Genomic DNA, 26522 nt, shown 5'->3' on the forward strand with positions numbered 1-26522 from the left:
TGGGCTCTGGGCAGCAGCCGAGCCATCCTGTGGCAGCAGGGCTCTTGGAGGTCATTTGCCAAACATTTGCTAGCAGCTCTTTGCTTAAGGCCACGTTGTCCTTTTTGGGGTGAGAAGGGGTGTTTTGGTGGACGGTGTTGGATTTGGCAGAGGAAGGCCCTACATGGCAGTACCCTTCCTCCCGGCTCCTGCTGTGCCAGCTGCCATGGGACATTTTATCCCAACTCAAACCCAACTTTCTCCCAGTTCAGCCGTATTTTGTAGCTGTCTCCAAAGCTGGTGTGGTTCAGCAAGAGGAGCTTTCCAATGATTCCTGCCCAACAAGCTTGTGCAGAGTCAGTATGCCCAATTCCAGTCCTAATCCATGGGAAAATGCCGCCGCTTTATTTTGTGGATGCGGAAAGCGCGTGTTGCGGAGCTGGCGCCGGGTTTTGTCCTCCACGCTGCGAGGCCATTGAAGCTATTGCTGTCCTGGGAGCACAGCGCAGCAGCTTTGTGTTAGAGGGGCTTTGGTTACAAAAGATGCTTCCGGAGGGACCGGCTTGTGTACGGCTGGAGACCTTTCACCAGCTGTGCGAGGATTCCGGGAAACGGTACGGCACGCTCGGCTTGCCTGAGGAGGGGGAGAAAAAAGCAGAGCTAATGATTGACTATTATTTTAAAGGGATTATCTGATCTGCATCCCACACGACAAGAGGGACCAAAATGAGTGAAGACTGAATTTGTAATTAGTGCATATTGTTGGTAATACCCCCTGGACTGACTGATTATAAACAGAAACAGATTTTTCTGGTTTCCTGCCCTCCCCCGAAAGTCTTTGCAGACCAAAGGGCCACTTTGTGCTGAGAAACTGATGCCAATGAATTGGGTGATCAGAGCTGGAATGGTGGACATGTTTTAATACAGAAGGTGGCTGGGTAGAGGGGAGTCAGAGGAATAGCTTCTCTCAGGTTATTTCGCAGCATGAAGGCAAAGTTGAGGGTGGAAGTGGCCAAAATGGAGTATGCAGAATGTTAATTTCTCTTACCCCACCAGCCATCCTGCAGCTCCAGACCTGATGGCCAAGGCTCTTTCACTCCTGGAGGCTGTGGGAGCAGGAGGTGCAGGGATCCTAACAAAAACTGGAAATCATAACGGAGCCCTCTCAAGAACTACCTGGTTAGGAACATTTCCTGATTTGGATTCCTGGATCTGAAATATGTTTATTATCAATAATATAAGCAGTAAGACCAGAGGCAGTGGGCAGAAACTGATGCTCCATCTGAAGCATATGAAGAATATGAGGAAGAACTTCTTTACTGTGCAGTGACTGAGCACTGGAGCAGGTTGCCCAGAAAGGGTGTGGAGTTTCCCTCACTGGAGATATTCAAGAAATGTCTGGACTCAATCCTGTGCCATGTCCTCTGGGATGGCCCTGCTTGAGCAGGGAGTTTGGATCAGATGATTCACTGTGATCCCTTCCAACCTTACCAATTCTGTGATTCTGTGATGTGTATTTTTAATGTTGCTATTGCCAGGATCAGCTGGCTGAGGTCTGTTAGAGGCTCATACTTTTTATTTTCCTTTTCTCTGATGTAGCAAAGGTCATTAGAAGTTAAGTGAAAGGGATTTGCAAGGGTTACAGATCCATTATTAATACAAAATAAAAGATGTTTGGCTAAATCCATCACTCCTAAAAATACAGTTGGGCACAAATGAGGAGTAGGATACAATGGGAGGAACAGTGAAAACAAGCGGCACACCCAAGCACTAAACTTCTGAAGCAGTTAAACAAGGCGAGGAAATTAACACCCTAATCTCTGATGACAAGAGGGTTTCTGTTCCCTTCTCTTTAATTTGGCCAGAAGGGAAGAGAGAGAATCACCATCCCCATTTGGGTGAAATGCCGTGATTTAAAAAATTACCTTTACTCAAGCTGAGGTGAAATCCCAGCATTTTGAAAATTTCCCACGCAAAGAATATGTTTGGAATGCTCATTTTGGTACGTCCTGGCTGAACATTTCCAACGGGATTCAGCTGCTGCATTGAGACCTCGCAGGAACTGGAATCTCATAAATTACATCCCAGAAGGAGACTGTAAATGGGGCCGTCAAACCCCTTTGTGCTGTTAAGGACCTTGCTGAAACACTCTTTTGTTTCAAATTTCTTTTCTAAAGGGAAGGCAAGAGTAGTTACTCAGTTCCTATTCTAGCTTTGCTAGGACGTCCAGTAAGAGAATATTCTGCCCCAAAAGCTCTCATGATCACTGGTCTGGGAGCATGTGGGTGCCTGATAGTACTGTGACCCCATGGAGCATCTTTTAGGTTTCAGGAGCCTTTGTGATATGTGGAAATACCTTCCAAAACACACTAGGGCAGGTTGTGATCCAACATTGTGCCAGCTGAGGAGTCTTGTGTCAAACAACCAACTGTGAAATAATCTGCTGTGATTTTATTAACTCCAAATCCCTTCATTTATTTTTCAGAAATGAGCTTGGGAAAATAAGGTGGTGCAGGCAGGCTGCTCCCAAACTGCCCTGAAGCCTGAGCATGCCTCATGCCAGAGGGATTTGTTCTTTCTGTGCTTGGAAAGTCTCCCAGCACATCCCTTTCAAGGTGGCACCTTTCTTCCCCTGCTCTTCCCGTGGGTGTGCATCGCCAGAGGACAGCAGCATACCTATACTATTTAGAAGAAAAGCAGGAAAAGGGGAATTGCAGTATTTGTGGGAGCCTACTGGAGAATTCATTTTCCAGGCGGGTTTTGCTTGCACCTGGCCCTCTGTGTGCATGGATAACTGCTCCCTTTGAGCCATTTCTGACCCCCTTTGATGGCCTGGGATGACTCACTTGTCACGCTAACATCGTTCTGCTTTTGTTTTGCAATGTTTGGGTATTTTTTGATTAAGAAATACTGCCTGTTTGCCTTGGCAGTGGTGTTCACTGGATTGATGTGGCATTTTTTAGATAGAGTGTTTATTCAGTCTCTTGGATTCTTTCTCAGGGGTGGGGTGGGATGATCCAAACCTTTCCAACACGCTAGTGATCCAGGAGACTTGTAAAAGGCTTGAGCCAGGGTCTCTTCTGATGGAAACCACCAGTTTCCTCCAGCTCCAAAGGCCAGGCTCTGAGGATAAGACAAACAGGTTTAACTGATTCCCATTTGGGTGAGAAACCCGGACCCCAGAAGGAGATGACAGCAGCACAGCCAGGGGAGCAAGGGCCCCACTGCCTTGAGACAAGCATGGGTGCACCCACCCATTCCAGTTGATTGTCAGGTTCAAATGCCCCAGGTAGATCTGGCTAATGGCATCCTAAAACACCTTTTTCTCTTTGTTCTTGGCCCTGACATTTGCTGGTGTCTTGTCTTTCCACATTGTCTATTTGCACTTCTTTATTCTTCCCTGACCCAGCAAGACAAGGGTGACTGCGAGTTACTGCTCAGCAGGTCCCTCACAGCCAGTGATGGGTTGCCACAAGCTTTTCCCTCTGTTAATGTCATGCTCCTCTGCCAGGACCATCAAAACTTTTATACTGGATGTTTTCTTGAATTGAATCCCACATGTTGCAACACCAGCATGCCCAGAGTGCATGATCCATTAACATTCCTTCCTTTGATGAGGCGGACCAGGGATGGGATGTGTTCTCAGTTCTGTAAGGAGCATATTTTGCACACTCTTACCTAAGATTGCAGGAATGCAGAGCTCCTCAGGTCCTACAGCCAGGAGGCTTTGGTGAGCAAGGCCTTCTGCTGACTCTGGTTTTGGGGAAGTGTTAGTGCTCGCCAGGATTTCCTCACTCCTGCACGCATCCTTGTTGTGCCTGGGGAGCAGACACAATTTGCATTGCTAAACACAGCCTCCAAAGCTCAGCTGCTTTTCTTTGGGAGTAGCTCTCCAGTAAGGCACATCCCTTATCTCTTGTTTTCTTACTGGAGCACTTCACAGTTGTGAGTTTTTGGTCTCTCCTAGCATAAGATTTGGTGTAGGGTTCTGAGACTGGTGGATGTAGGACTGACAAGATATTCGCTAAGCTCTTCTGGCCCATCAAGACCTGTGATGCCTTTGACTGCACCGAGACCCAGCTGCCCTCAGCTGTGGCCTGGGTTACCCCCAGAACCCCAGTTTTTGGGGGGGCTGGATGTGCTGTGTTTCAGAATGTTGACACACACCACGTGTTGCTGACCACCTCTCTCTTTCTGCTTTCAGAGCTGGCCTATGACCTGGATATGGATGACATCTCTGCAAATAAGCAGCTTCTGAATCAGCAAAGCAAAGATGGTGCTGCAGTCCCCAGCAGCAACCCTGGGAGTGCAGCCACCCACCCCAGTCCTGCTGCTGGCATCGCCCTGGTCCTCCTGCTGCTGCTGGGCCACCAGCCATGAGCAGTGCTGGTGGCATCACTCTGTGTCTCTCCATGCCTTTTTTTAGTGAGGAAGATATTTGGAGCCTCTTCTGAAATATATGCACATTTCCAAAAACACAACAAATGACCTGAGTCAGTTTTTCAAGACTCTTCACAGAAATAAAACCCAAATTAAAAAAGTGTTGGTTCATGGCAAACTAGTAAATATCTAACTGTGCTTTTTTAAGATAATCCTGTTTAATATAAGCAGGTCCATATTCAGTTGTTTTCCTTGCAGTTTTTGAACACTGAGGTCTCCCTTGCTGTTAGGGTGAAGACCATATTTCATTTTAAGTTGTTCAAACATGCATGGGGTACAGAACACCTATGGTTTATGAAATACCCTCAGCAAATATCATAGCCCTGATCCTAGTTGAATTAATACAGATTTTTTCTGTAGTTCAAGCGGTTTTTGTACTTACTCCAAATTTAAGTCTCACCCCTGAGAATCTGGTCAGGACATAACAGAGAGCATGTGAAGACAGAGGAGAGAGATCAGGCAGGAGGAAAGATGTGTGGAAGAGAAGCTGTCACACACTGGGATTGTGGTGGAGATGTGCTCCCCTGGGCACAAAGCCCACTTGCATCATGGCAAATTGCAGGTGATTTTGCTGCTCACCTCCCAGCCAGGTCCTGAAGCCCTTCAGTGCAGGTGGCTGATCCCCACGAGCATCCTGGTGGCACATGCAACAAGCTGGTTTTATTCTTCAGAAGTGAAGCACCTCCTTTCCCACGGGAAACCTGCAAACACAGCTCCAGCCAAAGGACAGACGGCAGGGATGTACACACCGTGCTTTGCAGGGTGAACAGTGGCTGTCCAACATGTGCTATGAAAGAGAAAAAGGTTTTACAGGCGCCTGAGGCAGATGAGACTCTTACTCATGTGTTTCTTTGCATGTTCCTTTACGTAAGCTATCTCTGAAATAAAGATTGGTTGCTCTGTAAGTGGTCCCTGGAAGTGTGTACGAGATAACAGCCTGTGCTGTACCGAGGAGTGAGCAGCCTGGAAACACCAACTGTGCCCAGCTCAGGGACACCAGGGAAAGACTTGGCTTGGTCTCATTAAATGAATGGGATGGGTTTGGTTTGATTTCTGGCCAAGATGGTTGCATATTTCTGTTTAAGATCTGCCTTTACTAGAGTTTTTATATCTGCAGTATCTTGACCTGCAGCATGTGCACGTATGTGTGCAGACACCCCCTCACACACACGTGCATGCTTCAAATATTTGTGTGCATCAGGCCTCTTTTACAGCAGCTTTATGTTTAGGAGAAAGCAGATAATTCCAAACCATGCAGTCAGATGGTTTGGAGAGTGGAAACTTGACCCAGTCTAAGTGGTGGAGCTGACCTGTTTGACTCTGATTTGAAGCCTTGGAATTGTGTGAAGTGCTTTGGGTTTGTGGCAGAAGGTGAGATGATTCCCCCACTTCTCTGCATGGAGATTTAACTCCTGGTTCACCGCTCCTGATGCAAAGGAGCAGATCTGGGCTAACCCACGGAATGACCTGATGGTAAATTGTTGGAGACCTGGCCTCTGGGTTTCAGAATCCTTGTGTCCCACCCACACCAGGGTTAGTGCTGGGGGTGTTCAGGCTGTGCTGGTGACACGTGGTGTTCCTGCAAGGGCTGGTTTCTTACATCCGTGCACTGTGATGTGGTTTTGTGTCTCACGTGGTTTTGTATTTCATATTTCACATGTTCACAAACCAAACTGCAATCCTCTCTGTCTCTTGGGACTCTGACCCCTGGGTCAGAGGGGTCCTGGTGCATGGGGTGGTGCAAGGAGAGCTAATGGTACTGCCAGCAGAGGCATTTCTTCACCTTCCTGCTGCTCAGCTCTTGTTCTGGCCCAGCTCTTCACATCATCCCCGCTCTCCGTGCTGCAGCTGGCTGAGCCCGTGAGCCTCTGCTCCACCAAAGGGAATATTTTATTAGTGCCACTTGAATTTGAATCGCTTCTTCCCTTCTGATCATTTTCCTTTCATCCCCTGGGAGTGCTGGGGGTGGAAGTGGCTGCTGGGTTTGTTCAGAGATGATGTGCTGCCTCTGCCTCGCCAGGTATCACTGGTACCAGTGCAGGGACATCATCTGCTCTAATATTATGTCAGAAATATTCTGTGTGCTGCTGCTCCCTTAGATAAGCAGCAGGATGGGAGGGTGGCAGCAGTTTTTCAGTACAAGTCCAGTGTTTTCTGTCTGAGGAGCTGGCATGGGCTGTGCCTTGCTGTGTCTCACAAAGCCTGATGGGCTCTCCCACTTGCATCACCACAGTGCAGTGCTGATGCTTCTCAGCAGAAGACCCCTCTGAGGCATGCTGAGCCTGGTTTCCCTTTGCTGTTTAGCAAAGCTATGCTTGCTGGAGACTTTGTTATGATCAGAGATCACAAAAAACAGCCTTTGAGCCCATTACCTGCCAAGTTTATAAAATAACAGATTATAACTTGAAAAAGCAGCTGTTGGATTTTTTTCTGCCCTGGGTTTGTGCATATGTTTTAACAGGGGAATTGCAAGGAATGCCCTGGCTTATTGAGGTGAAGTAGGGCTGATGGTCAGTTTTGGGCAGTGTTTTATTCTCATAATGAGAAATGAGGAATATTTTTTCCCTGTTTGTTTCTCTACATCACTTCTATGTACTGTGGCCTGCCTTGCCATGGGATGGGGCCCCTCCATTAGGAGATGGACACTGTCACTTTCCCTCTGCATGTGTTCCTGGAACTCCAAACCCTGTCCCAGGGCGTGCAGGTTTAACTGCTAATACACAGTTGAGATTATTTCAATTTTTATCATTATTGTATTATTATTAATGAGTATCCATATCATATATATGATGTTTATATGAGTCAAGGAGGAGGGGGCTCGAGCTGCTGGCAGGTGCCAGGGCTGCAGCTCAGCTGTGCACACAGCACCATGATAACACAGTGATGTGACTTTGGCACCAGTGGTGGCCACTTCTGGCCAGCAAAGTGTGTTGCCAGAGTAAACACCTGGGTTTTTAGCTGAATAAAGGAGTTTATGGCATGAAGGTGCTTCTGGGAAAAAAAAAGCCAAAACAATGGAAAAACACCTTTTCAGATAATTTTTAGCTTTGTGATGAAGCCCAGGGCTAGTCCTGAGCTGTCAGTGACTCCAGTCCCCATGTGTCCCTGGGCAGGGCTGTGGACTCCTTGGTGCAGATGCCAGCACCGTGTCCCAGTGGTGCCTCATGGGCTTGGGACCTTGTGCTGGCACCAGATAAAGGCCTGGCAACCTTGGGAATGTTTCCCGTGTCAGGTGGTTGAGCCCTCACTCCTGCCAGTTAACCTTAATGCCTCCTGGCCAGTTCTGCAGCTCCTTTAAGCTGCACTGGCAGCACTGGGGTGGCACTGGACACTGCTGGCCCCATGCACATCCCACACGTGGGCAAGACTGAGCAGCATCACCCCCTGTGTAAAGGCACTGCAGTCCCTGCAGGAGAAGGCAAGCAGCTTTAAAAAGGTGATGCAGCTAACACCTTTCCCTGTGTCTAAGGGTGGTGATGAGATGCAAACATGTGCTTAGCATGTGTAATGTATTTCTGCACTAACCACGCATCAAATTATAATTTAAAACCAAAATATTTTTGTTGGATGGGAAGTGCCAGTTCATTAATCAATTGACTAATAGTTTAGTGCTGGAATGGTAAAATCTAACACACTGAACAGCTGCTAGAAACAGCTGGTGCTTACAGCTCATGCTGTTTGGGGAAGTGAAATCTAGAGTGTCTCAGTTTCGTTTTTCAGGGAGATTTTCAGAATTCCTCATTCATCTCCATGAGCAAAGCCCTCAAGCCCTCTGGAGCATGAGCCCAACAAGGATCCAGGGCTGGATTCACTGGGGCTTCCAGTTGGAACAAAATGCCCCTTGCCTGGAGGATGCAGAGAGCACCATCAGAGAAACCTGGCAGCTGGACACGGGTATGTTCCCGTGGGTCTGCAGAAGGGGGACGTGGAGAATCCTGTGCTGTCAGGTATTCTGATTTGCTTTTCAGTCCAAACCAGTTCACACTGAGCTATGGGCACAGCAAGGGAGATGCCACCAACCAGAAGGTCTTCATCATCAACCACTTTTGAGCTGCTCCCCAGCCTTGGAGGATGCTCTGTTGGTGCAGAGCTCAGGGTCCAGGGTGGGTGGCACATGGGGGAGGCTGTGCTGGACAGGAGGAGGTGACTGTCTTGCTCTGCTTTGCTGGCAGCCGCTGGTCCATGGTGAGATGGGTAGGAGGTGGTGGTGGTGGGCAAGAAGCACCGAGGGAGGAGGGAGATAAGCAGCTGCAGCAGGGATTACATATGGGATGTTGGATAAGTCTCTGAAGTAAAATATATGAAACCACACACTGAAAATGCTCCAAACAGCCAGGTGAGCTGCTGAGATGCCTCCTTCCCATGCTGGAGCACATAGTTCAGTGTTGGGACTGGCCAAGCCCACCAGACAAGTCCTGCCCTGCAGGCTCTCCAGCTCACCTAAGCTAAAACAGCCCAGAAACATCCTTTGGTTCCCAAACACTTGGGTGCCTTGGTGAGAATTTCTGTGACCTTTCCAGCAGCACTGCAGCTTAATGATTGACAAATGCTGCTAAAACTTTACCAGATCACACACCACACCCCCTAGAAGCAGGTGTCCATTCCCAGAGACCCAGAGATTTTAAAGTTTGAACTCCACATCTGAGAGTGACTCAGCTGGGCACCAGCAAAATCACAAATTTTCCCAGTATGTTATTTGTTCCTTTAGCAAGGAATTAAGTATGGAGGTGCTGGGGAAATGAAATCTGCAGCCAGAAGGGAATGGGGTGAAACTATGACATTGAAGGATGCTCACTGGTCCTTAGTGTGGGAATTTGGGTTTTCTCTTAGGGACATGGTGAAGGTCCCTATATCAGAGAAAGGGTGGATTTTGTTCAGCTCCAGCCTTTGGCTTGCTCATGGGAGACCTCCCTAAGAAGTAAAAGTGGGGGGAAAAAAGCAACCCAAACCCACAAGCAACCCCCTAAATAGGCTTGTCAAAAATTTTCTAAGGGCATTCCATGTAGATGAGGTAACCGAAATTTTGTCATAGGAAGATGAAGCACTGTGGCATGTTTATACAATCAGCAAATTTACTGCCTTCAAAAAAAACCCCAGAAAAGCAGTGGGTATTAATCAAATATAATTTATTTTGTCAAACATTATATCCTTTTGAAAATAAACATCTTGGTGTTGTTTTGCTGAGAGCGTGCTAAGATCTGAAGTACACGGCCATGCCTTGGGGCTGCAGAGTGATGTATCCCACAGTCCTTCCTGACAGATAATGCCATTCCCTGCAAAGCCCTCATGTCCAGCTCCTGCTGAGGGTCCCTGTGAACCATGTGCCAGCACTGCAGCCCAAAAGGTTTGGAGAGGGGAAAAACCATTCTTGCTGGTGTGGGGTTTTTCCTCCTATGTGCTGTGTGGTGGGATGGGAGCTGGCACTGGTACCCGAGAGCATTTTGTGGGGAAGGAAGGGCCCCCTTAGAGATTATCCAGTGTTATTTTAGATGCTCATTTTAGGCCACAGGGAGAAGGAAGAGTTCTCCCAAGTGATCCAGCACATTTCCAGTGTTGAAAACCAGATTTTTCATAGCAGAAGTACAGATTTAGCCTCAGCCTCCCAGTTTACTTGATGTCTTCTCCCTTGTAGGAGCCCAGCAGAGACCTCAGCAACTTCTTGCAATGAGTCAACGCATTTAGGGATCTCTGCCATTTGTTTTTGTTTCCTTTCACTGTCTTCTCTGCTATTATTGTTTCAACGTGCAGAGATGCTGCACATTCAGAAAGGAAATCACTGCTGGATCCAAGCAGCACAACCACCCTTCACTCCAGCTCTCTGCAGGCAAATCACTAGAAAGAAGTGGAAAGCCTGCCTGTAGCAGCCTGTATCCCTTCAGTGTCATATTATATTACCATCCACCATGTTAGCAAATGGGAAAATAAACATGGGCTGGATAGCAAAGCAAGAGGCTGTTTAATTACAGATGTGAAGAAGAATGACGTTTGTGTACATTCCACCCAGAAGTGGATTAAAGTGGTGACCTTTCCTGTGGTGTGAAACGGGTTTGTTGTGGAGCGCAGGCATCCCGTGTCACTTCAAGATCTGCCAGACATTTTGTTGCCCCTGTTGTTTATGGTTAACATTGGATGATGTCTCTTGAATCTGAATCTCAGCAGCTGACAGAGTTTTCTGAGAACTTGTCATCTGGACTCCATCTAGCAAAATTCCTGGTATTGGGTGTATTTGTTCCCATTTGATGGATAAACAAAGTTTTATGGGGGAAAAAAAAAAAGGGAGAATGGTGGCATTAGTGACTCATGATGTTGAGCTGAAACTTGTGGAACAATCCAGGATTTGGCCCAGGGTGCCAGACCCATGGTGCTATTGCCTGTCACTGTGTGTGGGATAAACGTGTCCCAAATGTGGTAACCAGCACGGACACTTTGCCATGGCAGTTCCACAGGGGCATCAGGGATGGCTTTGCTGTGCTCAGCCTCCTGTGACCACGTCAGAGGAGGGGAATACCATTTCCAGCCCACCAGAGTACCAGTAGCTTGCTTTCTTGACTCATTCTAGCAGGGCCCTTGCTCCAGATTCTCGACTGTTCTGCTCATAACAAGGATGACAGAACAAGAGGGCAAGGGAAGGGGATTTTTTCCACTGGTGTCACCAGCTTTGGTGGTGTGAAACCCCCTACAAAGGATCTGCTCATGAGGTTGATGATACTGCAAGCCCAGGCTGGGCACTGCCCCTGAGTGCCATGGAAGCCCTTGCCATGGAAGTGTTTCCAGCAAGTGCTGGGGGCTCAGAGTGCCAGGCCAGGCAGTGTGGGGCAGGGAGATGCTGTCTTATGGAGGAGTAAAGGCGCTAATTGGCCTGGTTAATTGCAGAGAGGGTCAGATCAGGCCTGTGAGGTGACACTGGTTTGTTAATAAAGGACCAATGGCAGCAAGGGAGATGCTCTGTGCCTGTGACCAGCAGCTCTTTCCTTAATTGCTGCCTCTTCCCAAGGCACAGCTCTGAAAGGATCCAGAGCGCTGCTGCCCTGAGCTCCCACCAGCCAGCCTGGCTGGGCCTGGGGAGCCAGGAGATGTTTTGCTCTAAGCTGGATGCATTTCAGTGCCCAAGGCAGAGGGCAGCCCTGTCTTGCTTCCCCATGGCACTGGGGTGAGGGGCAATAGCAGCTGTGTGTGCTCAGGTTCTTGTCCTTTCACTACCTTGAGATGCCCCACACAGAGCAAGGGACACCGAGGCCTGGGCCAGGAAATGGTGACCCACTTTCCAGGCCATGGCAGAGGTAATGCCTTTTTGAGAGTCACAAAGGGGAGGAAATCTGTGGCACCAGACTCTGCTCTAGCATATGAGGATGATGCTGGGGGCTTGACCAGTCCAGAGGGCCGTAACACAAAGCTGCTTTGGGAGGGAGAAATTTCATTAACATAACGGGGATTGCCTTAAAGCTGGAGGTGATCCAGCAGAAAGATGGAACAGGGAAATGAGCCTGGCTGCACAGGGTGGCTGTGTCACACAGCTTGGAGACAAATGTGCAGCAGCAGCATATCTGCTGGTGAAAGAATAACTAGAGACACGGGTCTTGCACCTTTTAAACACTCCCAGTCTGCAAATGTGGATGGGATTTGCATGCTGCTTTATTTAGTATTGTAAAAGCTGTGCCACGTTTATGGAAACCACCCTGCAGACACCAAATGTGTGACCGCAAAAAAAAAAAAAAAAATTTAAAAAATGTAAAAAAGAGCAGAAAAGTGGAGAAAAACTCTCGTCACCAGTGTCCCAGCTCCAGCACTGAGGGGATGCTCAAGAGGAAGCTATTGCTTCCCCTCATGCTGTTGCTGCGTCACGAGGCTGAAGGGTTTCACCACTAATAATTTATGTATTTTCCAAGGACAAAAAAGCCCCCTGAAGCTGGGGACTAACATCCTCCAGTGGGGCCACTGCTTTGGGGGGTGACAGGCACAGAGGGGAGATGGCAGCGGGTGCTGTAGGTGGCATGAGCTGAAGTCCCCAGTTTTGGGAGTCCAAGCAAGGGATGAGAGAGAGGTAAGAGCACTGGCAGGTTTCAGCACAGAGTGCAGGTAGGATGTGAGCACTCAGGGAAAGAGGGGACACACTACTCTGTGTGTGGCTCTTAGACAGTTTTGGTATCACCTCCCTCTGCAGAAACCTCCACAACAGGCACTCACTCCTAGGGGGGCAAAGAGCCCTTGTATGTGAGGGCATGATAATGATAAGCGTAATAATAATTATAACAGCAATCACTGCTCTGTAGCTCATCCTGCACACTCACTCAAACCTCTGTGCATTTTCCATGCTTCTTGCCTGAAACTTGTTTTTACAGCCTTTGAAGAGTGATCATTTTAAGCATGATATAGACAGATAATTTAATTATTTTTAAGTAGACTGATTGATCCCACTGCCTGATGGGCTGCCAGACTCCATCTCTGGTGACTGTCTGGCAGAAGCTCCTGGTCACTGTGGTTTTGACCTACTAATCCAATCTCTAAAGTAGTAACTCAAGATCCTGATGTTCCTGTCTGCTGACTGTGGGATAAGTGGATCCCCTTTTACCACCTCTTTTACACAGCCTCACATGGCATTTTGGTTAAGTTCTGCTCTTGATCTTGTTCCTGACAGCGTGGGATGGGTGTGTGGATGGTTTGCAGGGCTGTCAGGGGTGCCTAGATGGTCTCTGGGCTGCTGGAGAGGGACTTGCTCCTGAGCCCTGGCTTGTTCCTGTTATCACTGTGAAACCCGAGGGAAGAGCTGGCTGCCCGAGCTCAGGCAATGAAATCACTGCTACCAGAGGTACAAAGGAAGGTCAGAGCAAGCCATGGCCAGAGTGTTTTTCAGAGGGTGTCTGGAGCATGCAGGAGGGACGAGGGAATGCTCTGCATGTCAGTCCAGCCAAACCTGCTCTGCCTCTTTTAAGGGGTCTCCACCAATGCTACCTATCCCTGGGTAGTGTTTGGCCAAGGGATCTGTACAGTTTGCGGGGCTACATCCCAAAATAGTCATGGTTAGACAAAGTGTTAAAACATAATTTGCTCAGTGTTCCTGAGTGTGATGAGCCCTGAGGTGCTCACAAAGTGGGAGGGTGCTGATGCTTCACCTCCTGTCATGTTTCATGCTTCTTCCTCTCAGCCACCACTGTTCCATGAGGTCCTGAGCAGGTACATACAAATGGTGATGTCCAGGTTAGTTAAACCCTTTGATTTTGTACTTTTTTTCCCACTTGAAAGTGTCCCTTTGACAGAGGCCAGATGCTCCTGCTTTTGAAGCATACTTCTTCTGGGGGCTGAGAACATCCCCTGCCCCAGCACTGCTGTCACAGGGGCACACCTTTCTGCACACCTTTCTTCCACCTCTGGCAAGACACAGACTGAGGCTGCACCATGTCCCAGCAAAGGAGGAGCCCATTCTGCACCAGGTCCTGCAGCTGAGATGTGGCTTAAGTGACTTTGGAGCATGTCTGTGTCTCTGGGACATGCATGCCAGCTAACAGGCTCTGGGAAAAAAACACCCATGGGAGCTGGTGTCATTGTAAATGTCACAGTATTGTTATCCCAGCAGTGTCAGAGCTTGGCCAATGAGCCAGGCCTGCCTTAGAAACCAAATTAAATTTTAAAGAATTTTTAAATTAAGAAATAATTAATTTGGATTTCCATTCCTGCCATCTGTTTTTTGCATGATTTGGGTGTGAGTTTTCAGTTTTCCCACTGCAGCTGTGGGACTTGGGGAAAAAAACCCAACAACTTCTTTAAAGAGCTGAGACAACAATTTTAAGTGCTGGGCACTTACATTAAGTATTGTGAAACCTAAATTGCAGGATCTCAGCAGTGCTTACGGTTACTTTCAGGCAGAAAGACCCATGTCACAGGAGAAGAGCAGGCACACAGCTACCTACCTGATGCTTTGCTTTCTCAACCGAAACAGAGATGTGAGTCACAAGGAAATTTGCCACAGGGAATATTTTTTGCTCATTAACAGCAAAAACTGCTGAGTGGTTTTTTTTCCCTCTTGTACAAGAATCTATGGTGAGCATCTGCACCACGGGATCCACGAGAGCTGGTTGCTTTGGGGGTGGGACAGGAAAGGGATGGTGCTGCAAGGAGAAGAGATAGTGATTTTGCACAGAGGGAGTTTTGGAAGAGAGGCCTGAGCACAGCACAGAGTGGACATCCCTGGAGCTGCTCTTTCAGACCAAGATGGAGCCAAGACAGTGCAAATTGTGGACATAACCACCAGTGGGATGCCAGGTCCTCCAGTGAAGGTCTCAGAAGGTGTTTTGCAGAGTCTTCACCTCCTCCAAGACACCTCTTCCCACAGGAAGGTGATGTGGGGCTGTGCCCAGCCCTGCACTGGTCATCCTGGGAGCTTCCCAGCCTGTGCACATGGGGATGCTGAGCATTGCTCCCACATAGGCTGTGGGAAGTCGAAGAAGATATCAAGGAAAGTCCTTTCTTTTAATTTTTTTCACTTTGTCCCTCTTAATTCATCACCCATCCTGCCCTGGATGTGTCTGAAGGCCATGGGTGCTCCCAACCTGCCTGCTGGATTTCCAGGGGAAGGCCACACATCAAAGGGACAGTGGTGCTCCCGCCATCCCCATCCCATGCGGGGCACGCTCCGGCCCCGTGGCGCAGGACCACCCACACCGCCCCGCACATCAATCAGCCCTGCCTGAATCTCGCCACTGGCCACCTCCCTGACCCCACTATCTCCCTCCTGTTCCCTTGGGATTCAAGTGCAAATGCCCTGGGCCGTACAGTCCCTAGCACCGGCCTCAGCCATCCATGTCTGCCCGGGCTGATGTGGATCTCCCTCCGGCTGTGAGACCACCGTGTCCTGGCTGATTTACAGCAGGAAACATCGACCTGCAGGGTAACCAATGCCTGGGGGCAGTTTTCATCTTTTATTTTTCCTTCCTTCTCTCCTGATCAGCTGTTGAAATAAAATGACTTTCATTTTTTTTCCCCCTCTGTTCTCCCCAATCTATGCCCAAACCGCAATATCGGTTAAAAATATCATCTGTGAGAGGAAAAGACAAATAAATGAGTACATCAAAGCCAGCAGCCCGGGGCCGTTGGGTTGGGAGAAGAAATAGGGCCGGGCCTTGGGCCCATTATCTTGCTGATATCTAATGCCACCACTTCAGAGTGTGAGAATGGAGCCTTTTTTCTCCCTCAGCTGAGCGTACTGGCCCTGCTGGTGTTTGGGAGCACAAAGGCCGCCATCCACCCCAGCTCTCAAGACAGACCGTTGACATGTTGCTCTCAGATTTCATTCCTGAAAATCTGGAACTGTATGCTGAACAAATAACATGATCTTTTTCCTTCATCTGGAAAGGATAAAAACAATTGCTGGCACTCTGAGCCGATCACTCTTTCTTTTCCTCCCTCCTCCCTCCCGCTTTCCTTGCAAGCCCCGACTCACTACCCACAAGTCACAACTTGCATATTTTCATTTGAAAACTTTAAACCATGGGGGGTGATGGGCAAGAATGGAGGAGAATGAAAAAAGGAGATTAAAAATAAAAAGAATTTCAAGCAGCAATGATACAACCATGAATGTCCAACAGCCAGTGTGCTGCCCCAGCCCTGCTGGACAAGAAGGATGGAGCCAAAGGCAAGGGATGTACATCCCTGCTGTGGTATGGATGGTGCTTAATCCATTTAGGGGCTGGGATGGTGAGGAGGGTTGCACCCTCTGGGACCCACATTATACCCTCTGATGGGCATCAAACCTGGGAGGGGGACAGGAGCTGTGATCACTTAGGTCCAAGGCAAAGTATAGTAAGGCCTCTCAAGCACTATCGTCCTGCATCCCATTCTCCCAGCTTGCTCCTTCATGTGTCTTGCTTCCAGCAGTGCACTGTTGGGAAGAGGAGCCACATCAGCCTGTCCAGCTAGGTGATCCAGAGGGTGAGCAGTGTGTGCTGCCAAGTACCTTCTGCCTGCAGCAATGGGTGTTTAAAACAGGTTTTGTTTACTTCCACCTGTGTAGCACACACATTTTCCACTCTGTGTTTACAAATTCTTTTGAAATAGCCTATAAACAGAATTAAAAGAGTGCCTAAGGGTAAAAAAAAAAAGTTTCATCATTGTTTTTTTTTTATATATCATTATTTATTGGTACTGAAGCCTGGTGCAGAGCAGGACTGGGTCATGTGCCACTCAGAGCTGGTGCTCCCTCTACTCTCCTTTGACCTGTTTTACCTTCTGCGTCCCAGGTGATATCAAAGACCACTTCTGCTCCCCTCTGCTAACAAAAACCTCAAAGGCAGTGACACGCATCCCTGCTGGAACGAGGCAGATGTCTACAAACCAAACTCTTGCTGGACTGGTGCCCAGGTGGAAGTGCTTTGAGGGGAATGAAAGGCCCCAGATGAAGTGCTGGTTGCAGTAATTAAGACCTCTGGAGCTCCCCTGGTAAGCTCACATTGACCTTCCCAAGTTCTCAAAAAACAGCTCTGACCTCTCTGCTGACCATCACAGTGCAGCTCCATCCCTGGACAAGCACAGCATGGCCTGAGCATGGAAACCAGCTGCCTGCCCACAGCTAGCAACTGCCATGAGTGGTGATGCCCAGCATCAGAGGGGACTGGGGCAATAGGCTCCCTCTTCTCCTGGCTCTGCTCCAGTGTTTTAGCTGGCACAGGAAGTTCAGGTGATCTGTACTCATTACTCATTTTTAAGTAGTGCCATCTGGCTGGGTTATCCGTTGCCCTGAACATGCCTCTTCCTCTCTCTCTCCTTTCCATGTTGGAGAGTATTTCCTGCTTCTCTGGATAGTGCTTGGGGGTGTTCCCACTGCCCCAGGTCTGCAGGGGCCAAGGCCCAGAGCTGATGGGACCACCAACAGCACCAGGGGCCATCTCCAGCCATGTCGGCCAGCCACGTGTGCCAAGAGCTTTGGGCTCTCCCGACAGCGGGGTGTGTTTTCTTCATGTACAGGAGATAGGAGGAAAAAGATAGCCAGCTTGAATTGTGGCCAGGGAGATTCAGGTTAGCCATTAAGAAATGCTTTTGTGCAACGAAATACCGAGTCAGTAGCTGGGACAGACTGCACAGTCTTGATTGAGGAGGGATTTTGAGAACAGACAGGGAGAGGACAGCTTGAGGTCGGTTTTTCTGGGCCAGGGAGGAAGGCATCAGGTATCTGATGCTTTTTCCAGTCCTAATCTCTGCAGCTCCAGAGTTTTGTGACCCCTCCAGATGGGTGATGAGCTTATCTGTGGACCAGGAGGCTGCACATTCTGGAGTGTGTGGGCTGGCCGTGCCACTGCTCACAGCACTCACAAACCTCACTCTGCCCATAGCCCTGCCAGTGCCCACCCTATCCCAGGCTGAAACCAGCACTGAACCAACTCTTAAGAGTGGAATAAAAGCAAAATAAATCAGCCCAGGCAGCGATACCTGCTGTAAATATAGCTCAGAATGTCTGAGGGAGGGCTGAGCAGGGGATTCCTGCTGGGAAGGGATGAAAGCACAAGAATGAGTTGGGGACTTGTTTCCTCTGTCATCCTTGTCATCCTTGAGTTGTGCTACCCATCTTCTCTGCCCTACAACCACTGGTCTGTCTCAATCTCCCTGCCTCAAGCAGCCCCCATTGCAGGCCCACTTCATGGCCATAGGAAGGTTATGTGAGTGTGGATGGAGAATTAAACATCGTGGCTGTCATCACACAGAGAAAGGCCTGGGTGAGGTACTCAGGGTCCCATCTCACCTCTCACCCCTCCTCAGTGGCAGCCAGATGTAAGGCCATCTGGGACAGGGAGGATGGGGACATGTCCCCAGGAATGCTGTGCCTTGGAAGACATGCAGGTGTGTCAGCATGGATCTGGGATGTCAGCCCTGCTGCCAGCATCCACCTGTGTGATGCCACTGGGGACATGCAGCCTGGGGATCCTCATTGCACCCTCAGATGAGGGACTGAGGAGGGGAGGAAGCCATGGCCAGCTCTGGAGCAATGGTGACTGACATTCACTCACCAGGAATCTGTTGGGGAATATTTTTATCCTCTGGGTGTGAGTGTGCTACACGTCAGAGCCATCTGCCACACAGTCACTTTTGGGAGAGCTAAGAAGTGCAGGCATGAAAATCTGTGAGAGTGCATTCCTGTGCCCTTCAAAGCTGTTGTGTCCCCAGGTCTCCTCCTGGGGTGCCTGGGGATAGGGCTGGGATGACTTCTTGTCCTTCTGGGGAAAGAGACAAACTCTTGCATTCTCCAAAATGGAGATGGTCTTGAGCTCTGCAGAGCAAGGCCAGTGCACTGCAAGCTGTTTCAGACATTGGAAGCTGAGTGACACTCTGGCAGCAGCCTCACTGCACAGCCAGCCTGATCCCCTCATCCTTTCAGCATTGATCCATCTTTCTTCAGTGTGCACAGCCCTTCACACCCAGCTAGCATCAGCCCATCTACAGAAGGCCACAAGGAGATAACAGAGTGCCCCAGAGTGGAGAAGTTAGTGCAGGAGATTTCGGTTCTTCTGTATAGGGTGAAGTAGCCCTTGGATAAAAATAAGTGATAAAAATAAATAGAGGCATCAGCCCATGCCAAAACACTGGAACTGCTCGCCCTAAAATATCGGCTGTTGACATTCAGAAACCAGATTCAGACCATCATTTTGCAACTAGCAGGATCCCCCATCCTCATGAGAGATGCCCTGGATTAAACACCCCTGGAATTTGTGGTATCTGGGGTTTTATCAAAGGAGGCTGTTTCCACTTGAGAATCCCTCATTCCAGCCTGGCTGCTCTGCCGCAGGAACTCGCCTGGTTTACAATGAGCCATCTCCTGCTGATGAGCTGGAGCTGGGAAGACATGTTTGTCCAGTTCCCTTTCAACACTTTCTAACCTCCTTGTGGCCCAGACTTTCCTACCAGAGTGTAGGATTTAATAATCCTTAATGATAGCCAGGCCAAGGATAGCATTCAGCCAGGTTTTCCTAAACAGCTACATCTGAAATCTTTATCCAAGTACAACCCCCCAGTAAATTCCCTGACAAATGACTGGAAACATTGCGGGGTTGTGGCAGACCTATGGCCAGGACCAGAATTAAATCAGACCAAAAGCTTAAGCCATCATATAACTCCAGAGGGGTTTTTGGATGTAATTGGTGCTGCAGCTGGGCTTGGTGTTCCTCTCTGCTGCCAAGATTTGCAAGTGCTAGAGAACTGCTTCACTCCCACCAACTTGAAGTTACAATTGATCCTGGGAATTCTGTGCAGTTGGCAATTATTTGTATCAATTTTTAGTGTAAGCCAGTATGTTGCTGATGTGGACTCAGTTGATACCAATAAGATTTATCCTGATTTAACCACACCCCCATGGAGGGTTTGTGCTGATTTCTTTAGAGTGGATTCAAAGTGGATTCAATTTTAATTAAACCAACATAACTTTGCTGTGTGGATGATGGCTTGGGCAGGAGCAGTGTGACTGGAGGTCTGAGCTGGACAAGAGAGGCAGCACATGGGAGGAAGGTGACAAGAAACTGGAGAAACATGTCTTCTCTGGCTTCTCCTTCCCTGCCCTTCCATCTCTCTGAAAAGCTGGCAGGGCTGCAACTTTTTGACTGAATGAGATGAGGGGAATTTGAAATGCCAAGTCGTGCAAGGTCCATGGCATACACTGAAAGAGGCTCTGTGCAGACACCATGTGGGTGATGTCACCTCGTCCCCGTCTCCTGCGCCAGGGCCAGCGATGTCTGTGCCAGCAGGTCCTCACTGCAGCTGGCTCTGCCCAGCCCTGGGTGCCTGCACTGGCGACAGGGACACGTTCGGATCCCCCAAAATAAGAGAGGAGACTCATTGCTGAGTGTGAGCAGACAGAGACAAAACAGCTTTGAAAGTTTTGCAGGCAGCACTCTCTGCCAGGTAGGGGAGATGAGCCCCAGGATCGAGGAGCATCCTGTGTCACCACAGCAAGCCTTGAGATGGGGCTGGAAAAGAAATACAGAGTCTGGGGACAGAAATACTAATGGAGAGAAAAGAGTTTTGGGGGACACGTGAAGTCAAGAGTTTTCAGTCTTTTTAAAACTAAACCATGAGCTTTTTTCTCTGCTTTTCTCCATCTTCTTCTCCTGGGAAAGGGAAACTGCTCGAGCAGTTTGGGGTGAGGGGGCAGGGGAAGGTCTGCCAGATGTGCAAAAATGCTGGAGAAAGCAAAAAACTCAGAGAAAAAATTCTCTTTTGAGACAGGCTACTTTTCCATTCCTTAAAAAAGAAAAAAAGAAAAAGAAAAAGAGTTTTTCATGAAAATTTTCAGGCAGTTCCATTGTTTTGCTTCAGCCTTTGATTTAACTACTTGAGCAAGTATTTGACAAAACCCTCCGTGTTTTTCAGGAGGTTTCTTAAATCCCACCGAGGTATGGGATTATGAGAAACAACAAATGGCAAGCTGTCTCTAACCCCACAGACTTTCTCACTCTCGTTTTCTCTCTCACTTTGGAATAAAAAATGCAGTGCTCCCTGCTGGGTTCTCTTTAAAATTCACATTGTCTCTTCAAATAAAGGCTGGGAGGGTGAGGTAGTGCTTTGAAAACCAGAACTCAGTCATACATTGCAGGGCCAGATCCTAGAGGATTATTCTCTCTCAGGACACTTTATAACTTCATGAGAACTTCTGGCCTGGCTTGTCTCACCAGCTTAGTGTGAGCGGCCCCAGCGGATGGCAGGATGACTGAGATCCCTACATCCCTTTCCATCAGGATGGCTGATGGAGACTTTTTAAACCGTGATAAAACAAATTCCACTCTTTTTTTTTGCCCTGGGGATGGTGGGGCCCATTCTCTGTGCAGCCAGGGGATGCTCCCTGCATGCAGGCAGAGGGAAGCCCTGCTGCAGCACAAACCTCTCCATTGTGGCTGGCGCAGGCTGGGCTGTGGTAATGTGGTTTTCCCCTGTGGAATCACCCCTTTTGGTGTGATTCGTGCCTGCAGCAGCCTGTGCTGCCCCAAGGCTGTGGTGAGCTGCCAGCGTTGCTGCTGGAAAGCTCCGAGCTGGATGAGTATCTTGTTCCTAGGAGAAGTGCCTGTCAGGACAGCATGGCTGTGCTTTACTCTCACAGGGGAAATAAATAGATGAGCTTTTCCGCCTGACCCACCTGGACTTTTGGTAGCAAAAGCTTGGGAGCAAGGGGGTGAAGCTGGCAACTTCCTTTGCTGTTGTTTCAGCCTCTCCTTCCCCACTGTGGCAATGAGAGAAATGAAACTCGTAAAGGAGCATTGTATCATAAACCACTGCACATTTATTTTTCTTAGGTGATGCTATCACCAGGCCATTACACTCTCATGGGGCAAATGGATCTGTGCTGAGACACAGCACTGAGCACAGACACACGGACACTGCAGCAGGACAGAACTCCCCATGCAGCACCCGCACCCAGGGGACAAGGACACGGACACCTCACTGCGCCAGACAGGGAGCAAGGGTTGAGCAGACCATTTAATTGGCATTGCAGCCTTGTGAAATTATGACGATGCCCGTCATTCTTACAGTACTATTTCTGTGATTTTTCAGTACAGAAGCAAGGAGCAGCTCTTGGACTCTGGTCCAAGGGTTCAGCCGGGCTTGTTTACATCTCTGCATAGGTCTGTGTGCTGGGCTCGGGTATGAAGGAGTATGAAGGACTGGAACACCTTGATGTCAGTGTTCCTGAGGCCTTTGCCCTGCTAAATTCTTGAAAACAGAAGATTGGTGGAAAAAATGTCGGTTTTGACAAGTCTTTCATGCATAGTTCAGACCTGTCACAGCTATGTCAAAATTCATCAGCGTAGCGAACTTATTAAACCTGGGGCAGAGCTGAACCATCTACAGCTCCAGTTCATGAGCAAAGCCAGCCGTTCCAGCCTTTCCGGGGAATCTCCCTTTCCCTCGCGGGGCACTTCGCAGCTGCCGTGGGTGGGAGCGTGGGTGCCAGGAGGGAGCTCCTGAGGCCGAGCGCTGCCAGCCCGGGCCGGGGGCTGCTCGGGGTGCCCGTGCCGGGGCAGAGCCGAGGCTCTCCGCGGGAGGGAGCGCCCACGCGGGGCCAGCCGGGCGGGCAGCCCCGGGCTCCGCTCCGCCTCGCTGGGCGGGCGGATCCCAGCTCCTGATTTTCCCGGGGGCTGCAGAGGCTTGTCCCGGCCCTGCGCGATCCTGCTTGGCTGCCGCCCTCCCCGCCTCCCTCCACCTCCTCCTCCTTCTCCACCACCACCCCATGTGCTTCCTGCCGGGCCAAGTTCGCGGAGCGCCGCCGCACGCCGGGCCAGCGGAGCGGAGCCGCAGCGGAGCGGGGCGCAGGGCAGCGGGCGCGGCTGCTGCGGGGCGCGGCGGGGCAGGCTCGGCGGAGCGCCGGCTCCAGCCTCGGGGCGCGCTCGCCCGGCCCCGGCGGCCCCTGCCCGGCCGCACCATGCCGCGGCGGCGCGGCTGCCTGCCGCCCCTCCTGTGCGCGCTGGCCGCCCTCAGCCTGCCGCTGCTGCTGGCTGCCGAGCCCCGCGCCAAAAGTTGCTACGAAGTGCGGAGGCTCTACGCCGCCAAAGGCTTCAGCCAGAGCGAGGCGCCCAGCCACGAGATCAGCGGTGAGTCGCGATCGTCGCTGCCGCCTTTGTGCGCGCTCCGCCCGGCCCCGTGGAGCGCGGGGCTCCCCCCGGCCCTGATTCCCCCTGTCCCTTGCCCGGCTGCCCCCGGCCCGACTGGCCCCGGCCCGGCTGCCCTGGAGCCCAGCTCGGGGCGCGCTGCCCGGCTCGGCTCCGTTCGGTTCGGCTCTCCGGAGCTCGGCGCCCCTCCCGCGCGGAGGGTCCCGGTGCTGTGCCCGCCCCCCGGGCCGGACCGGGCGGGACCGCGCCTGTTGCCGGCCCCGCTCCCGGCTCGGCGGCGGCGGGGCGGGCGCTCCTGCCCTTGGGGCGCCGTTCGCCCCGGCGGGGAGCGGGCGGCCCGTCCCTCCCCGGTGCCCGGCGGCTGCTGGCGGAGGGACTGAGACATGGCTCCTTCCCCCCCCCCCCCCCTTTTTTTTTTCTTTTTTTTTTTCCCCTTTCTTCCTTTATTTTTCTTTCTTTCTTTCTTTCTTTCTTCCTTCCCTCCACCTTCGTCCCGAGGTACTTGCGCATCCCGGGGACAGGAGTCCTCGCAGCCGGCAGTAGTAGGAAATAGTAGCTAATGTGCTCACACCCAAAACATTTTATTCTTTTTGTTTCATCCTTCATCTCCCTCCCAGGGCCGCTGCTTTTATTTCCCCTTCTGAATGACCTACTGGACCGCATTCTCCGCGGAACAAAGGAAGTGCCTTTTTAGCTGGAATCCTCGGAGACCACCAAGGACTCCAGCTCATGCACTGCAATTTCGCACTACTTTCAACAATAACAAAAATGCATGACTGAATGGCTCAAAAATGTGGAGTGTTGGAGGCATTCATTTCGGTCTGGGACACTGTCACAACACAGACAGACCCCAAGTAAATACCTTTAGACGGCTCAGATAGAAGCTGGGGGTAATCTTTACCATTGCTGTGCCCTCCAGATATGCATACATTATCCTTTTCACTGACAAAATTAAAATCATTTCAGTCGCTTGTGCTTTTGTATTGTCAGACTAATGATATGCATTTAGCCTACATCTGTTTGAATAAAATTGCAGGCCCGTTTACTTCTCCAAGAAATATTTTAATGAGAAACGTCTGACTGGTTGCAGTTAAAATACTCTCTCCCCTTCACTCTGCCTGCTTTGTAAAATGGTCTCTAATAAATAGTCTTGCATTTTGAGTCCACCCCTCGTCAGTGTAGGATCAGAACGTGAGCAGACTTCCTCTCAAGTCCAGTGTTGGGAAGGTTTGACCTAGTCCTTATTTTATATATTGTTGTTTAAGATGACTTGGTGAGCTTTGGAGTCAGGAGTAGATCATGCTGACAGGGCTTCCATTTGAAGCTCTAAAGCTGTTGTCTGTTTGCAAAAACTGATGAGCAAGGTAAGATTATTTGACAAAGAAGGGCTTTCTGTAATGACATGCTGAAAATATCAGCTGGGTTATGTTGCTGTTCCAGGGCACAGGGAATCTGTGTCTGGCCTTGCTTGGAAAGCAACAGGTCTTGCAAAGTTGAGTTTTAAACGTAATCCTGCTGTGCGGGGTATTTCAGAGAGGGTGGTGGAAGTCTTTAAAGGAGGCGTGCTGTGTACGGCTTTAAAGTGTGTACCTCAAGTGCGACTGAATTTAAAATTAAACCTGGAGTGGGGTGCTACACCTGCTGCAGTTTCACGTTCCCCCTGTGAATTCATGTGGTTTTGGTGTGGGTTGTGTTTAGAGGCTCCAGATCTCTGCTCTTGCCGCTTGGCTGGCGCACACAGATGAGCAGTCCCACTGCTGATGCTGAACTTTCTCAGAGTGGAGAACTTCACCTGCCATTGCCCCGGTGGGATCAGCACAGGGCACTGGAGTCCCATGAGCCAGGTGATAACGCTGGAGGCTGAGGTCTGGCACCAGGGTAAGAGGTCTGTGGTGTGTATTGTGTCTCTAGAAAAGAGTCACTTGCCAAAGCTTTGATTTCAGTTGGCGTTCCAGGTGATAAGTGGCGTGTTTTCCATCAGGAGAGTAAGTGGTTTGGAAAGGCTGTTACCTGGGCGCCTGGCTATCACTGGGAACAAGATAAATGTGTGTGGGGGAATGAGCCATGTGCTAGGACGAGTATCCCACTGGGGTGATGGTGGAAACTGGTGATTTCTGCTTGGTGGCACCTTTCTGCTCACTGAACTGGTGAGGACAGGTTGGGGAGGCTTCAGTGGGCTGAATGGAATCACATGTGGACACATGAATGCTGATGGAATGATATGTGGACACATGGCTGTTCATGCCTGAAGTGCATCAACTTTGTTAGATTTTTTTTTTACTGATTTGATGGATTGTGCTTTATTCTCACATTCTCTTAGCAAGTTGCTTTAGTTCACACTACAGAAAGAAACTTCCTAGCATCTGTGTGAAAAGGTGTCCTAAAAGCTGTGGCAAATTTGTTTCTGTTTAGTGAACTATTTTTTTTGCTGCCAGGGATTACTGATCCTACAAAATGTTGGCCTTGAATTGCCAAAGTGATGCAAGCAGCTGTGTGGTGCCAGCAGATGTGTCCCTGCACTGGGCTTTGTAACAGCAAGTGAAACTCATCCTCACTGGAAGGGCATGGGAGTCATTTGGTGTTTTATAGCATCTCACGTGGATTTTTTGGCCACATTTATTTTCTTCAGGAGCAGTAGATATGCAAACCTTTCTTTCAAGGAAATGCCCATTCCAGCAGGCGTTTTATCTGTATCATTGCTATTTCAGTGGCATTAAAAGGCTGCTCCTTCACTATAATTACCCAGGAGTTCACTTTAATATTTATTTAGACCAGGTTCAGGACCTAATTAAGAGTATGCATAAATAGCAGGTTATATCTTGCTGAAGTAGCTAGGCATTTCTGAAAGAAGCACACAGCTGGTCAACTCAGTGCTTGCTTGATAAGAAGTGTAAAATGGGTTATTTGTGGTGTGAGACATAGAGAACTTGTTTCCTTTTATGTATATTTGCTGTTAGAGGTATAAACATAGACTACTGCTATAAATCTGCGTAGAAGCTTTTCATAATCTGCGGCCCTTTGGTGCTGCTTTGTACCCAAGTGTTCTTTAGTGGCTGCTGTCCCTATGGCCCTGAGGTGTGTGTGTGGCAAAGCTCCTGGCAGTGGTGAGATGCAATCTTGCTGTTGCTGGAGAGGTCAGTGCTTTCGTAGACCTGATGTCTACATAGTTGGTTTGTGAAACCTGACTCTTGATAGCATGTAGATAGTAGGTGGTGCAGGCACAGCACCAGCCTGTAACTGCTCTTAAGATGACTTTTACAGTTTGCCGAGGACAGGTCACATCTTGGGAAGTCCTGGAGCCACTGACTTCATTCAAACTCTACCCAGAATGTGTTGGTTCTTACGGATTCCATGTGTCTTATGAGTTGTCATGGTGATGGGGCAAAACTCCCCGGAGTGACCATCTGAAGGGGCTGCTTACCCTGGTTGTTCTTCTGGGGCTGCAGAATGAAATGCAAAGTGAGCTGGTGCAGTGGCATCTGGAGACCCACAGTAGGTGGCTGTGATTTAAAAAACAAAAAACCCCCA

General features: G+C 49.6%; 2 protein-coding genes across 2 annotated transcripts in view; both read left to right on the forward strand.

Annotated features, from left to right (window-relative positions):
- The window catches only part of GPC3 (glypican 3), a 142450-nt gene extending 137251 nt beyond the window's left edge, over positions 1 to 5199 (forward strand). The window contains exon 8 of the mRNA XM_005526251.3: positions 4184 to 5199. Coding sequence (XP_005526308.2) covers positions 4184 to 4359 — 176 coding nt within the window. The 3' untranslated portion in view covers positions 4360 to 5199. The remainder of the gene's footprint in view (positions 1 to 4183) is intronic.
- Positions 5200 to 22615: 17416 nt separating this feature from the next.
- Positions 22616 to 26522, forward strand: part of GPC4 (glypican 4) — a 67077-nt gene continuing 63170 nt past the window's right edge. The window contains exon 1 of the mRNA XM_005526177.3: positions 22616 to 22976. Coding sequence (XP_005526234.2) covers positions 22616 to 22976 — 361 coding nt within the window. The remainder of the gene's footprint in view (positions 22977 to 26522) is intronic.

Source organism: Pseudopodoces humilis, chromosome 15, assembly GCF_049639895.1.
Source record: "Pseudopodoces humilis isolate 2021_Gansu_Grassland_sample_001 chromosome 15, ASM4963989v1, whole genome shotgun sequence".
NCBI lineage: Eukaryota > Metazoa > Chordata > Aves > Passeriformes > Paridae > Pseudopodoces > Pseudopodoces humilis.